This window comes from Podarcis raffonei, chromosome 2 (assembly GCF_027172205.1).
Source record: "Podarcis raffonei isolate rPodRaf1 chromosome 2, rPodRaf1.pri, whole genome shotgun sequence".
Lineage (NCBI taxonomy): Eukaryota > Metazoa > Chordata > Lepidosauria > Squamata > Lacertidae > Podarcis > Podarcis raffonei.
The window spans coordinates 41072773-41089313 of record NC_070603.1 but is presented as its reverse complement, the minus strand read 5'-3'; the positions used below and the strand labels follow the sequence as shown (position 1 = coordinate 41089313).

Below are 16541 nucleotides of genomic sequence, written 5' to 3'. Positions count from 1 at the left end.
AGCAATAAAATTGTACCTAATAAAATTAGATACTAAGGGGAGGATATGGTTGGTTCCTTGCAAGTGGAAGGAAAGCTAATGGAGGAAGAAGCCCAGCGGGTAAGAAACTCTGTACATTAAGAAGTATACACAAGAGGGGGAGACTACATTTACCACTATGTTCTTTTCAGCTAGAAAAAGTATCTTTGACCTGCATTCTGCACTATCAATGAGATAATTTCAGCAACTGTGGCTTGTCAGGCAAGCCCTTTGTTTTCCTCTGGACAGCCAATTAGGCTGAGACATGGTGCTGAGACCTTGGTCATCTAGATGGCTTTATGGATGAGTTGGGATTTGAACCTGGGTCTTCCCAGTACAACATCCTAACCATCAACCCATGTTGGATCCTGATGTAGCACTCCCATGCTTGTGTGATTGTGCATCAGCTTCTTAGTCCTTTCCCTGTGTAGTGCGGCTATTCCCAAACATTGTGACTCCGGGTCCTTTAAAGGGGGAACAAGTCAGTTGACAAAGAAATGCTAGAGAATGGTTCATGAGTTCCTAGTAATGAGCAAAAGGGGCATTGTAGTTTATAATCAGTGCCGAATTCTTCTAGTGCAAACTGGTCCTCTGGCAGGAGGAAGAAGGGGAATGATGCTGGCAGCAGAATGGGGAAACAGGACAAGAAAAACTGCAAAGTTGCAGTGCCATTGAGCTAAAATAAGCAGCTATGCAAAGAACAGGAACTGAAACTGCAGGTAGGGGAAAGTGCAGAAGGTTAACAATTTGAGCCACTTTCAACAATATAGCAGAAAGGTCAACAACAACTTTGAGCCTAACCAAATTTGTTATGGCACGAGCTTTTGTAGACAGAAGCCCATTTTATTTATCATCATATATATTCATCTCATGTCACAATAAATCTGTAGGAGTGGTGTTCAGTTTTGTTCAGAGTAACGTCACTGAAATGAAGGAATATGACTAAATTAGGCCAATTTATTTCAACGTGTCTGTTCTGAGTAAAAATTAATGGGCCTAATTTAGTGTTGAATATCATCCCATGTCTTTAAAGTACCAGAGTGTCAGGAACTGCTGACCACTGCTCCATGGAGAAAACAGGGTCAATGCATTTTCAAAGCACAAAACCAGTTAAATTCTAGTTTCAGTTATAAAAGAAGGCTTCTCAAAGAACTAAGAATGGTCTGCAAGATCAGGCCAATGGCCCAAATAGCCTGGCATCCTGCTCTCAGAGGGGCCACCCAGACACCTGGGGGCAGTGGCGTAGCGTGGGGGGTGCAGGGGGGGCCGGCCGCACCGGGCGCAACATCGGGGGGGGGGGCGTTCGCACTCGCAGCTCTCTGCCCCTACTAAAATCCACGGGTTAGGGGGCGCAAATTACTTGCCTTGCCCCGGGTGCTGACAACCCACGCTACGCCACTGCCTGGGGGGAAACCAAAAGTGGGAGCGAGCACAAGAGCCCTCTCACCTCCTTTCATTTCCAGCAACTGGTATTCAGAAGCATTACTGCCTCTGACCGTGGAGAGAGACCATAGCCATCGTGACTAGTAGTTAATTCCAAACTTAATAAACACCCATTGTCCATTCCCTGACAAAAATCCCCATGGGGATAAACTGACCTAAATCTATATCCCTTTCAAACTCTTACTTACTGGAATCTTGAACCTATGTTTATGATGATAATGGCAAATGAACCTTTACAGAAAAAAATAACAGGGATTGTGCCATTTATTTTTATTTGAAATCAAAACAGTAACTAAACAAGAGTTTTGTGAAAAGTTCTGTTGCGTCCCTAATCACTGGTGTAATTGACTAGCCTGCAGCTGTGTTAGCAACAATGGAAGATACCAGGGGGATTGGAATCCAGGAAGGTAGAAAAAATGTCTCTTGCTGGCGTTCTGGGCGTGTCTCAAACTTTGTCACTTTCTTCTGGGTCAGCATCTCTTAAAAAGCTTCTGCCCTTTTGCCTTTAGAGCAAGGACAGAGCAAGGATACAGATGGAGCTGGTAACTGGGGTAGGAGTGCTCCTTCTTCTTTTTCTGCTCACGGCCTTGTCCTTCAAACTTCACAAAGCAAGAGGCCAGCTACCTCCAGGACCCACTCCCTGGCTCTTTCTGGGGAACCTCCTGCAGAAAGAGGTCCTGCCTCTACACAAAACCTACCCCAAGGTAAGTGCCCTCTCTTGCAAGGCTGCCACTGGAATCCTTTCTTTAAAAAGCCAGAGAATAAGAGATGGCTCAAGAAGCAAAGGCAGAAATAAAGGCAGGAGGTGAATGCATATGTGAGATTTCCAGGAATACCAATCCTCTTGTGCCACCACCTAATCCAAATGCTCCTTGGTTCTATTCTCATAACTACCCCATAATTTGGGAAGCATTTTCAAGATCCATTAGGATCAGATGGGTGAGATTTATTTCACTTTAACTCATCCAGCTGGCATGATTGAAGTTCTCTCCCCTGCCACCTTCATTTGATTGCATTTGGAAGCGTTCTTCTAGCCTGTATTTAACTCCCCCCCCCCTTTATTCTGCTCTTTGCTTCTACTCTTAAGGTAAATTCATCAATATCTATTTCACGTTTTAGCTCTCCTCACACCATGACTCATGGTGTTCCAATTGCCTTGTGATCTTTCCACTCAAAGCAATCTTGGCATGAAAGATCCATGATCTGATGAGTCCAGATGTGTGTGTTTTCCCCTTTAAAGCAGCAGAGTGGGGGCAGGAAGGGTACATTGTTTTGCACATGCTCAGTCCCCGGAGAGCACCTGGAGAGCTGCTGCCAGTCAGTGTAGGCATTACTGGAGTAAATGGGCCGATGGTCTGACTCTGCATGAAGCAAATTGCTGCGTTCCTATGCTCAGAACCACCCATGCCGTCTCTTTAATGCCAGCATTTTTGGAACGCTTCAAGGTTTCCCTGCATCTTGAAGAAATGATTGAATTGAACTCAGCACGCTAAATGCGAAGTGAAGTATTAATGTGCTTTGGGCGATAGCTGTGAATCAGAGGTGAAGTTCTAATGTGAATGCAATCTCAGTCTTACACTAGGCTGTTTCCTTTATTTGAGGTGAACTTATCATGTTCTCCCCAGTGCTAGAACTGAGATAAGTATAGCTGCAGAGCCCATTCAAGGTACTTACATAGGTCAGGTGAGGATCTCCCCCCCCCCATGCACACATTCTTTGAACTCCATTTTTTAAAAAAACAAAAATAAAGGACGGTCAATGCAACTGATCTGCAGTAAGCAATGGTATGGTGTGGGCAGCAAATTGGAGCAGATTTCCAAGAATGATATCTTATAGCTCAATGACTCGTGCTTTTCTTGGATTCTGTCCTCAGCTTCTTGAGAAGTATGGCTCAGTCTTCACCATCTGGCTGGGGCCAAAGCCTGTGGTTGTGCTTTGTGGATATGATGCGGTCAGAGGTGCATTGGTGGATCACGCTGAAGCGTTTGGTGGGCGGCCACCCATAGCTCTCATTGAAAAAGTGACTGATGGCTACGGTGGGTGTTCTTAACTATCTTATCTTCCCCTTAATTTGAGATGCAGTTGCCATGAGTCATGGCAATCTTTCCCAGGAATTGATGGCTGTCAATCTTCTTACAAATCTTGGGGACAACGAGCCATCTAAATCCTTTGGGAGAAGATCCTTGCCTCTGGACAAAACATGCTGCAGACTTCAGTGTCGTCTGATTAAACATAAATACAACAGTGCTAATTGTATTTTTCAGGGCTCCTCAACCCAGACAATGAAAAATGGAGGGAACTGCGCCGCTTCACTCTCTCCACACTGAGGAACTTTGGCATGGGGAGGAAACCGATGGCTGAGCGGATGCAAGAGGAGGCAAACTGCTTGGTGGAAGTGCTGGCAGCCAAACAAGGTTCTCTAGGCACCTTCCTGGTCTAGTACAGAGATGGGGAACCTGCGGCATTCTACATATTGTTGGACCCCAGCTCCCTTCAGCCACAGTCAGCATAACCAATGGCCAGGGTTAATGGAAGCAGGGGTCCAAAATATTTGGAACATGCTAGATTCCCATTCCTGGTATAGGGAACACAGAGCAGCCCTTCCTTTAGGGCGGGAACAGTGTTAAAGAGGAAGTAAAGAAGAGTATGCTGGGGCATACAGACGTGTGACCAGGAGCAGGGGAATGTGGTGGACGTAGTGTATCTTGATTTCAGTAAAGCTTTTGACAAAGCCCTCCATGATGAGATAACTGTTATGGATGAGATAACTGTTATGTGCATTTATAGCTGGTTGACTGAAGAGTGCTCACTAATGGTTTCTCATCATCCTGGAAAAAAGTAGTAGTAGGAGGAGGAGGAGGAGTATCCAAGTCACCTTCAAAGATAGCCCCACATAGAGTGCATTGCAGTAGTCTAAGTGGGAGATAACCAACACATGTATCACTCTGGTGAGACAGTGCGCAGGCAGGTAGGGTCTCAGCCAGTGTACCAGATGGAGCTGGTAGACAGCCGCCTTGAACACAGAATTGACCTGTGACTCCATGGACAGCTGTGAGTCCAAAATGACTCCCAGGCTGTGCACCTGGTCCTTTAGGGGCACAGTTATGCCATTCAGCACCAGGGAATCCCCCACACCTGCCTGCCCTCTGTCCCCCAGGAACAATACTTCTGTCTTGTCAGGATTCAACCTCAATCCGTTAGCTGCCATCCATCCTCCAACCACCTACAGACACTCACACAAGGACATTCACCACCTTCACTGGTTCCAATTTAAATGAGAGGTAGAGCTGGATATCATCTGCATACTGGTGAACACCCAGCCCAAACCCCCTGATGATCTCTCCCAGTGACTTCATATAGATGTTGAAAAGCATGGGGGAGAGGATAGAACTCTGAGGCACCCCACAAGTGAGAGCCCAGGGGTCTGAACACTCATCCCCCACCACCACTTTTTGGACATGGCCCAGAAGTGGGGTGCCCCAGGGTTCTGTCCTGGGCCCGTTGTTGTTCAGCATCTTTATAAATGACTTGGATGAAGGTATTGAGGGAATGCTAATCAAATTTGCAGATGATATCAAACTGCGAGGGGTAGCTAACGCTGCAGAAGACAGAATTGGGATTCAAAATGGCCTTAACAGATTGGAGACCTGGGCCCAAACTAATACAGTGAAATTCAATGCAAGATTCTACACTTTGGCATGAAGAACCCGTTTCCCTGCTCATAACACATACATTGGCAGTATCTCTAATGTGTTGGAAGTACATTTCTCATAGGTTAATGACTGGCTGGATTGTGGTAGTGAATTCTGGCATTCATTTCACCTTTTGTCCTTTCCAATATCTTAGGTGTGTATGTCTGTGGAGGCATTAAGGCAGCGATCCTCTGGCCATTTACCTGGGAGTAAGCCCCACTAAACACAGTGACTAACACATCTCTCTTTTGGTAGCTTTCTTTGGGGAGCAAAATTGCTTGCTCCCATGCTTTTCATAATGCTTGTTTTAATCAGTCTCTTCATGTTACAATTTTTTCAGAAATGTGTCTTGCTAGAGCTGCTGTATTTTCCATATAAATTCTGTGTGGAAAAATTGATTTCATGATGAATTCAGATGAAATTCACTTCTTCTTCTTCTTCTTCTTCTTCTTCTTCTTCTTCTTCTTCTTCTTCTAAAAGTTCATCACTTTGGCACATCACCTTCACTTATTTGAATGTGCCAACCTTGAGCTTTAATTTCAGAACACACAGAGATAAAAGATCCAAATTCCAAACTATTAGTCACCGAGAAAGTTCACAAAGCTTTGACGGATGAAGAGCAGAGGATACAAACGCCAGTCATCTTTTTAACCCTCTCTTTGTGGTTGTAGGACAGGCCTTTGATGCATTGCCAGACATCACAACTGCTGTTTCTAATGTGCTCTGCTCTGTTATCTTTGGGACCCGATTCAGCTATGAAGACCCCCAATTAAAGGAGCTCATGGATGTGATCAAGAAATTTGTGAACCTCTTTTTCCATGTCTCCGGAGTGGTACGTCACCCTCATGCACTAGGAAAACTGGAGACTTCTCCCAGTCATTGAAAGTGTTCATTTATGCAAAATGCTCCTTTTATGAGCAAACATTCTCCTGCATTCCGAAGGAGAACAATCTGGACATAGGTTTCCCATGTTAGTGAGAACAAGGGTTGTCACCTATCCTGTATAATACAGGATAGCCCTGTCAGCGGTGTAGCTAGCTGCTTGGGTGCCCGGTGCAGCGCGCGTATCCTGCAGCTGGGGGTGGGGCAAACTACCCATGGGGGCGGGGCGAGCCAAGGCAGGGAGCGCTGCATGGAGCCTCTACGCAGCCTCCCCCTCAGCTGTAGAGCGGCTGAGGTGGTGGGCAGACACAAGTCTCATGTTGCTCAAAAAAGCAGCATGGAGCTTGCAGGCAGTCAGCCCGCCGCCTCCCCCTCAAGAGAGGCACATGGCTCAGGCATGCTGCAGTGTCCCCCGCTTCGCCTAGCTATCAGTGGCATAGGAAGCGTGCTGTGGTGGGTGTGGGAGTTATTTTTTCCAAAAAAAGGAAAGTTTTGTGAGCCCAATTTATATTTATTTATTTTAAAAACACAAATTTTGCCATTTTGTCACACACACCCCTTAGTGATGACACCCAGGGCGGTTCGCACCCACCACACACCCTACACCACTGAGTCCTATATTTCAATGTAAAATGCTGTGTCCTATATTGATTCAATGCAGAATGCAGTTTGTCCTGTATTTCAGGTCAACTCTCTCCCTCTCCCTCTCCCTCTCCCTCCCCCCCCCCCGCCAATTTAGAGATCCTCTCCAAATGCATGTGTGTGAAAAGGTGTGTGAAAGGTTATGTATTTAAGTTCTGGGTAGCAAAGCACAGACAGATTTACAAATTTGTGTGTGTGTGTGTGTGTGTGTGTGTGTGCATGTATGTGTGTATGTCAAATTCCAGAGGGACCATTCTGTTAGACTGTAATAGATTGTAATTGATTGTTTTGAAGTCATTTCAGCACCAGATTTTAAAAATAAAAATCACCCCCCCTTGCCCTGCCCTGTATTTTGCCAGAAAGAATGTGGCAGCCCTTCTCTAATACATAGGTGCATATATTAACGTGTGAATTGGGCCAAAGGTGGGAAAGTAAGCCACTGAAGATGGGGGCAGGAGAGGGGGGAGGGAATCACTGTCTCTAATGCACTGCATTGCCTTGTCCCAGGCATACAATGCTATCCCAAGGATTATGGACTTCGTACCTGGACCACACAAGAGTTGCTTCACTGACTCTTCCAAGCTCTTCCAGTTTATCCGAGATAGCGTGGAATCTCACAAATTGAACCTGGATCCACAAAATCCTGGTGATTTTATTGACTGCTTCCTGCTCAGGTTGAATAAGGTAGATGAGAAGTTTGTTGGCGGGAGGGAAGCTAAGGGAAGTGCCTTGTTGCGTGTAACTACAGAACTTGTATCTTTTCAGCCTGGGGATTCCCGCCCCACCCCCACCCCCCCACCCCAAAAGCTTAGGGCAGACTATTTTGATTGGAAATTGGCTATGCTCTCCAGAAAACTTTATATGTATGTGGCATATAATGTCATGTCTGCTATAATTCTTTGCCTGTAAATTCAGTAGTGAGTCCCTGTGATCCAAAGTCACTCACCTGGGTGTGCATCAACATGTCCACCTTGCTTGGCCATAGCCAGCAGCACACAGATCAGTTGGAGATGCTTATCAGGTAATGGGGGAACATGAAAATTTTGAGGGCTCCTTGAAGTGGAAGGCAATGAGAGGAACACACCAAGTGCATCAGGCTAGAGCTCCAAAGGAACATAGAAAGCAGGGTCAAGAAGAGGAGAGGAGGAGGCTCTGGCTGAGAGGTGAGTAAGTCAGATGGCCTTCCTTTGCACAGAGGGAAATGCCGAGCCACAAAGGTTATCTGTGGCAGGGTCCCACAGAGGGGTAGGTGGTGGAGGCAAGGGAGTAAGACACATCAGATATTAGGAGTTTGCTTGTACAAAGGCCATAGGAGAAGGAACTGGATCTGCTTCACCTTCACCTCAGTCCCTTTTCTTTTCCATTCAGCCATGAACCTAAGCTGCTACCTCTATCCAGATGGGTGGGACAGTCTCAGTAAGTTCCATGGGACATCCAAATTAATGTGTAGAGTATTGCATAGGATTGCCGCTTTTGGTGGCCCCTTCCTATAGCTTGATCTAGAATAGGGTTACCAGACGTCCCCATTTCCCGGGGACAGTCCATGGATTTGCGAATAAGTCCCTGGACAAATTCCATCCCTGGAATGTCCCCAGATTTCATCTAATGTCCCCGGGAAACACAGCAGTGGCAGTCTCAGCAGCCCGGAGCTGTTGCCTCTGGCTGGCTTCAGGAGCTGCTCGGAAGTCCCCATATGATGGTGGGGCAGGGGCTCTAAGATGCAGCTTCCAGGCTGCCTCCACCTTCCCTGACTCCAGCAACTAAGCTATGAAGGGAGGCTTCATGCTGCCTATCGGAGCTTGCGTGCAAGCAGGAGGGGGCAGGGATCTCTCAGTTAGGCAACGGGAAGCCTCCCTTCCCAGCTGAGGGATCCCCACCACCTCCTGCTTGCACGCAAGTAGGAATGGAATTGGGGCTGCTCCAATGGGAAGGGAGGCATTGCGCTGTCCGAGCCTCGCCACCGCCACCGCTCTTGGCCCTCCTTCTCTGCCTTCCATGCCTGACCCACCACCAAAGAACCAACAACTCAGGGGCTGCCCAGGCTCATGGAGAAAGGAGATAGGAGCCTCAGAGGAAGGGGAAACGTGGCGGTTGAGGTCAAGGCAGTGGCCGCCCCTCTGCCACTGCCATCGCTGCAGCATCAACATCCCAAACGTGTAGTATTTATTTATTTATTGTGTCCCGGATTCATTGGAAAAAATCTGGTAACCTTAATCTAGAATGGAGCTAAAGCCGAGAAAACCATCTTGCCAGCTTACTGGTGTTGCACAAATTCTGGTCCTTTATTTTAAGCAGGTCTTTCCCTTCCACCTCTTCCCTTTCTTTCTGCATTAATTTACAGGAACAAAGCTCTGCTCAGAATATCTGTGCTGAAGACCTAGTGATGACTGCGTTTGTCCTCTTTGTTGCTGGTATAGAGACCTCAAGCATTACCATCTTCTATGGCCTCCTGTTGTTGGCAAGGTTCCCACACATACAAGGTACACAGTTTTAGCACCCCAACAGACACTTCCAGATATTTCAGAGCTCCAGCTTAGCTTTCTCACCACCCCCACCCCCAGTCTGTGTTGTCTCTCCCACAAAACTACAGGCTGTTTCTCTCTCCACAAGCGCCACCCTTAGAGAAAGTGAAGAAAGCCATGCCCACCACCCTCTAGTAGAAATCTCTGCTTCCCGAGCTGTTGCTAAACTCCTCTACTTAACAGCTGGGACACCCTGGGCAACTTATTTCTGGAGTTTACTTAACAATGAGCCTAAACCTGCCTGTCCATTTCTTGGCCCACATCCTCTTAGAATCAAGAATGGCCAAGTTGAAAGAAACCCCAAGAGATTTCTCTGACCACCACAATCCCACAACCACCTCAGTATTTGAAATTAACAATTTAACCATGTTTGAAAATACATTTCACATTTTAAATGTGCACTAGATGTATAACCTTCTGAGGCAGTGCATTTTGCTGCCTGAGGCAAAACAGAAAATGGTGGCCCACGGCCACCCCTGCCTCTTGTTCTGCTGCTGCCATCACCTCTGCCACGGCAACCTCCTGAGGCAATGGGAGGCAGCCTGGAGAATCCCACACCTGCTGAAGACAGTGGGGGAGGGGGGAAAGGACCAGAGAGCAGCAGGTGGCAAGGAAGAATGGTGGGGGAAGGTGGGGGCTGAGGAGGCAGTGGCTGACAGGCAGAGGAGATGGCTCCTCAGGGGCCTGGATCTGTTGCCTCCTCCACTGTCCCTGGGCTGCTGCCTGAGGTGAATGCTTCACCAAGCCTCTTGGGTGGGCCGGTCCTGTTCTGAGGCAAACAGGCCAATAAAGCAGCTATTCTCTCTATACAGTAATCTTTCACCCGCTCTAGAATGATTTCATACATTATAGCTTCTTTCTTACATAGAAATGTAAGGCTATCATCACACTCTGCAATTCAGGTGGCTGCCAACAGGTGACCAAGCCAACTCTAGCACTATGAGCAGCAGGCAGGAGAGTTGAGGAAGCAGCACTGGTGGCAGGGGGCCCAGGGGAGCTGTTTAATAGAAAGGGATGAGGCATTTCACAGTGTGGTTTAGCAAGTTGCTCTACGAAGCATTAACCCTCCATTAAGCATGGCTGCAATGAGGTTTAACACAAGCGGAGAGTGACTTTCATAGAGAGTTTAGCAAACCACTCTGAGAAGCACCCCCAGAGTAGGTGAGGTGTAAAGGAAGAGGGTTGGCCAGTATGGGGAGAAGGTAGTTGGCAAATGGGGAGGCAGAGCTGGCGGGTGGAGTGAGCAGGGACAGACCTCCTAATTATTCTTTTAAGATAGCTCAGACTTGATGGATTGATTATGAGAAACTGCTAGAGTAAGCAGAATAAAGCTTAACAGATGCAGAATTTCATCTTCATGCTCCTGTTCTGGTTTTAGCAGGAGCAGGTTCCTTTTATTGCTTCTAGAATTCCACTGGTCCCTTCAGTCGAACGCAAGTCCTTGGCAGTGCTATTTTTCTAGAAAAAGAGGTACTGGAACTCACCACGAATGCCTCCCTTGTTCTCTCATAATGGCAATAGCGCCCACCTGAGAGGTGCCGGAACTGATTTCCAGTTGGGAAAAAAAGCCCTCGTTCTGGGTCAGACAAACCTGTGATTAACCCTAAGCATTTTTGATTACTGGCCTGGATCAAGCAGTGGATCTGTCATGCAGCAAGTGACTGTGGATCATTGGGCCATCACTTCAAATTGATCTCTCAAATAGGGTTGAAATTGGAAAGCGAAAATCGGCTGTATATCCTTGGTTCTACACACTGTATGATGCAGGCAGTCTGAGCTTGTATTGTCAATATGGGGTTAATGGGTTCCAGAATAACATGCAATAATATTATTCATTGCAATAAAATATCATTCTTTGCAGCCAAAGTCCACCAAGAGATTGATGAGGTTGTTGGAGTCGACCGTGCTCCTGGCATAGAGGACAGGGTGAAGATGAACTACACCAATGCATTTACCCATGAGATGATGCGTTATCAGCTAGGGAGTGGTGAGGCTTTTCCACGTTTGACAACTCAGGATGTGGATTTCAAGGGCTACACTATCCCTCAGGTGTGGCAAGTCAGAAAATAAACAGGGTATTTTGGTGAAGGGCAAATGTATTGTGCAAAGGATAGTCAGATATGGCAATTTCAGCTTTTTGTTTCTCATTTCTCCAGTCATAAATTCTAGTTCTCCACTTTTCCACATCACTCTGCATGTTTTAAAAAGTATTTATGAAATTTCATTAGCATTGCAGTGTGAATTTCTCCTAATATATACATTTTAGCTTATTACAACGCAGCTTGTATGTTATTTTCATCAGTATATGAATTTTATGCACACTTTATCTTAGTATGTGTGTTTTTGTACACATGGCCAGAGAATTGCACTGCTAAACTGGGAGAAGTGCAGATTTTGAATTGTTGGTAAAACACTACACACACTTTCCCCCACACATCTTGATACAAGTGATCGTAAATCACATAAAGATTTGGGGTGGGGCTTAACATAGTGCCAAGTGGGGTATGCATATGGGGAATGAGGTCTGCTTGTGCAGCAGAACTTCCCCACCTATCCTCCCCACTGATCCGTTCTTTAAACCTTGCATTTTACCCAACCCTCCAGAAGAGATTTAGGGGGTGAGAGGCATGTGGTGGGAGGAGAGTGGGGAGAGTCTTGTTGTGCCAGCGGACCTCATTCCATGCACACAACTACTTAGTTGAATCTATCAAATCCACACTTTTCAAAACAACATGAGAATGGAAACAGCATGAGAATGGAAAATTCAAATCAGTTCAAATTTTATGATATAGTCTCTCCAACAAAACTATGTTTACAGAAATGCATCGATAAGGGGAAAGTTTGCATAAAAATGGGTAGATCCATGAAAAAACATTCAAAAATGCATTACTTTCAGGGCAGGGGGTTGCTTGTGAAAATTGTGCACAATGCTGCATACAAATGTGCTTATTAGAAGATATTTGCACTAAAATGCTGAGGCATTTTTATGAGGATTTAAGAAAAAATGCTGCAGAAATGGGGGGGGGGGGGGAATGAGAACTTGAGATAATTGAAACTGACAGATCCATCCACCTTTAGCTCCCATCATCTTTCTGCTACTATCCTTCTATGAACCACTGAGGAGATTTATTCCATTCAGCTCTCTGTCAAAGACAAGACCTATTTGCTCTCTGTTAAATTGAGCCGACAGTCTTGATTATGCATCTTCTTGTCTCCCTAAAGGGCACCATTATTGTTCCACTGCTCATTTCTGCGCATTTCGACCCAGCCTGCTGGAAGACTCCTGAAAAGTTTGACCCGGGTCACTTCTTGGATGCAGAGGGCAAATTCAGGAAGAATGATGCCTATATGGCTTTCTCTGCAGGTAAAAGTGAGAGCTGTTCGCGGGGCTCACAGCTGCATTTAGGTACCAAAGATCCTACAAAAGCCTGGAGCAGGACTGAGAGAGCTCAGAGAGCTGAATGTGGCCCTCCAGGCCTCTTTGTTTGGCCATCAGGACTCTCCTCAAGCAAACACCCCCCTCCCCAGACCACACCCCTTTCTCCCAGGCTGCACCCACCACTACCCCTGCTCTATGCCCACCCTGAGTGCTCTGGCTGACTGGAATATGTCCTTGAACTGTGACAGTACTTCTTGCTTAGCTGGCTGGCTGGCGGGCAAGGGGCAGGTGCAGAAATAATCCTCTGACTTTTGCAAGGCTGGATAGAGCCTACTGTGCAAAAGGATGCTCCATTGCTCTACCCACTATTGCCTCTGGTCCTGCCCGCCCAGATCATGTGAAAAGGTTTCCCATTTCTGGCATAGAGAGTGCTTCATCGCAGTGCCGGATTAAACCCTGTGGAGGCCCCTAGGCGGTTGAAATTTTGGGGTCTCCCTAGCGCGCACACTCCCGTGAGATAACATTGAACTAAGCTCGACTGGAATTTTCTTTCAAGATCTAATCAATATTATTTTGGTCCGTTGTTGTGGGGCCCATAAAAGGCATGGGGCCCATAGTTTGGTGCCTACTCTGCCAATTTGGTAATCCGGCATTGCTTCTTGGAGTCTGGTCTTCTGCTATCATGGCTGCTGCTGAAATTCCTGCCTCATCCACATGTGTTGGACTTGCTCCCTGCCATTGCTATTGACTGTCTTGTTTTTGAGATTAACACCTCGATTACACGCAAATCCACATATAAAAGTAGATAAAAGGTAAAGGACCCCTGGACGGTTAAGTCCAGTCAAAGGCGACTATAGGGTTGTGGAACTCATCTCGCTTTCAGGCCGAGGGAGCCGGCGTTTGTCCATAGACAGCTTTTCCGGGTCATGTGACCAGCATGACTAAACTGCTTCTGGTGCAACAGAACACCGTGACGGAAACCAGAGCGCATGGAAATGCCATTTACCTTCCCACCGGAGCAGTACCTAGTTATCTACTTGCACTGGTGTGCTTTTGAACTGCTAGGTTGGCAGGAGCTGGGACAGAGCAACGGGAGTTCAGTCCGTTGCGGGGGTTCGAACCACTGACCTTCTGACTGGGAAGCCCAAGAGGCTCAGTGGTTTAGACCACAGCACCAGCCACGTCCCAGCATGTAAAAGTAGCAGCCATGAACACTATTGTGCATTGGGAACAGGAGCTTCAGATCTGAGCCTTGAAGCAGAATGCTATTTATCTTGGTGTCAAACTATATAAATATGGTGGGAGGGAGATATCCATGACTAAATCTCTCAGAGTGGGGTGGGGCAAAGGTACAAGCAACCATGAGAGTGATGGAAGGAATGTGCATTGTCCTCTTGCATTGGGAAAACAGCATAGGGAGATGGTTAACTTTGCAGTCCCAGTGTGATTCACCTGTATTCCCTAGAGTGGCTGTCTTTTACTTTTGCGGAGAAGGGAATGCAGGTGATCTGGTCACATATTGCCCGATAACACATCTTTTTGGGCCATAAGTCAGAAGTTCTCAATGCATACTTGATCTTAGTAAATCTCCCCAAGTGCATTTAAGGGTACACAAACAGTCCCTCTGGGACAAACCACAGCTCATGGGGGTGGGAGTTTTTATAGTGCAAGGGTGGATGGTTACCCCCCTCCCCATGCTGCAGCTGCCCCTGTGCTGCTTCTAAAAGTGAAAATTATAATAATATGCAACAGTTCTGCAACCAAACAATGTTTACCAAAAAGCATATATTGGAGGAAAGTGGGCCTAAAAATGAATATATTTGCAACTATAACATACAAAGATGCATCACAGTAGGGAAAACTGATTGCAAAAATGTGAATATTAGTCAAAATTACATATAAAAATTAGTTTATTAGGGAAATTCTGCCTAAAATGCTGATGAGGTTTGACAAATATATTTTTTAATGACAAATTGTAGCAAAATATGGGCAACTGAATTTAAGAGTGGGAAAATGAATAAAAGAGCTCTTACAGATGGTAACCTTTATAGTCTAACATACATTTAATGGTTAATGAAATACCTCTGCATTCATATCGTGGGGCTATCACATTATCTCAATGTACTGGCTACATTATGTTGCTTCTGGGAAAATGTCTCTATACACACATAATAATTTGAGGTGACTCCTCAGGAGTCAAGTGTTTACTGGGTACCATAAATGTCTCAGGTGATGAACTAGTTCTCTTTCCCTTTCCATCTTCTAGGGAAGAGGGCCTGCCCAGGAGAGGGTCTGGCCAAGATGGAGCTTTTCCTCTTCATTGCCACCCTGCTCCAGAACTTCACCTTTCAACTGGTTGCAAACCCCAATGAGATGGACATGGATACCCTGTTTTCTGCTTGCAGAGGAGAGGGGAAGCACCGCCTGTTACAAGCCATCAGACGTAAAAATGTGAAATGAGAAGGAAATTCATGATTCCAGAAATACTCAGAGATCCAGAACAATGTCTCTCTGTCTCCGTGTGTCTATTTGTTTCTCTGTCCAAAAGCTTCAGGACTGTGCTAGAGTAGAAAAGTGGAGGATGTGGAATCTGCTGAGCGTCACCAAGTGTGACACACGGCATTATGGTTATTCTAAACTTGAGGTTCTGATGTCACATAGCTCACACTGAGAGTCCTATCACTCTTCCCTTGCCTCTAGTGCACCATTCCAAAACCACAACCCTGACAATGCATTTTGAATATACAGTAGGCTTCATACAAGAACCCATGCCTAATTTTCTTTGCTGCCTCTCTCAAATGTAACCATAGAGCAGCTTCTGGCTAGAAGTTATCTGTGAGCAAATAAATGCTTTATACTGAGTTAACAAAGTGAATCCTAATCTTGTTTGTCTGGTTTCAGTTGGAGGCTTAAAACTGCATACAGGTTGTTGAGATATTTCAAATGAGTCATTGGCAACAGATTATTGCTTTTTAATCTTATTGGATTTACCCTGGATTGAATTGAGGGGGAATATGGGTGGCATTTGTTGTGTGCAAAACAAACAAACAAAAAAAAAACACTTGAATGCATGAGGAACACTGATCCCACAATTAGAACCCAACTGAAAGTAAAGAAAGCCTGTGAGTAGACGTGCCAAATAAATATAATGCTTATCTCTCTCCTCTGCACCTGCTCAAGACGCAGTACCCCCAAATTCCTTAATTCTGTCTATTTAAATCTCTGAAGAAGATGAAAGTAACTCTCTTTGTTTCAGTGTATCTGAAGAAGTGTGCATGCACATGAAAGCTTATACAGTGGTACCTCAGGTTACATACGCTTCAGGTTACAGACTCCGCTAACCCAGAAATAGTGCTTCAGGTTAAGAACTTTGCTTCAGGATGAGAACAGAAATCATGCTTCGGCGGCGCGGCGGCAGCAGGAGGCCCCATTAGCTAAAGTGGTGCTTCAGGTTAAGAACAGTTTCAGGTTAAGAACGGACCTCCGGAATGAATTAAGTACTTAACCAGAGCTACCACTGTACCCAGAACAAACTTAGTTGGTCTCTAAGGTGCTACTGGACCATTTTTTTAAAAAAAGAAAATTTATATATCTCACAGGCAGGTAAATGACAAGTGGTCAAAGGGAAAATTTCTTCGGAAGAGGAAACTGAGACTACTTGTAGGAGGACCAGATTCCTTCAGAAAGTGTGAACCTAATTTAAAGTCATTTTCACAAAGACACAAATGAAATATGTAGTACGGGCTAGGAAAAGGCACAAACCCATGAAAAAATGCCAGCGTGGCTGAATAATAAACAAGAAGATGTGGAAAAACTTGGCCTAAATAAATAAATAAATCATTTCATTTGTATGCCGCCTTCCCAAAGTTAAAACCATGCTCCAAGCGGCTTACAAAGTACAAAAAATACATAAATACGAACATAACAAAAGTAGTCATGAACAATAAACACAACATCAAAAGG

The 16541-nt window shown here is 45.7% G+C and overlaps 1 protein-coding gene across 1 annotated transcript; it reads left to right on the top strand.

The window, feature by feature from the left end:
• The first annotated feature begins 1947 nt into the window (after nucleotides 1-1947).
• LOC128407601 (cytochrome P450 2B4-like) lies at nucleotides 1948-15442 on the top strand. Its single transcript, XM_053376140.1, has 9 exons — nucleotides 1948-2165; nucleotides 3335-3497; nucleotides 3726-3875; nucleotides 5825-5985; nucleotides 7185-7361; nucleotides 9019-9157; nucleotides 11061-11248; nucleotides 12422-12563; nucleotides 14845-15442. The coding sequence occupies exons 1-9, from the start codon at nucleotides 1995-1997 to the stop codon at nucleotides 15036-15038; spliced, it is 1485 nt and encodes a 494-aa protein (XP_053232115.1). The 5' UTR covers nucleotides 1948-1994; the 3' UTR covers nucleotides 15039-15442.
• The last annotated feature ends 1099 nt before the right edge of the window (nucleotides 15443-16541 follow it).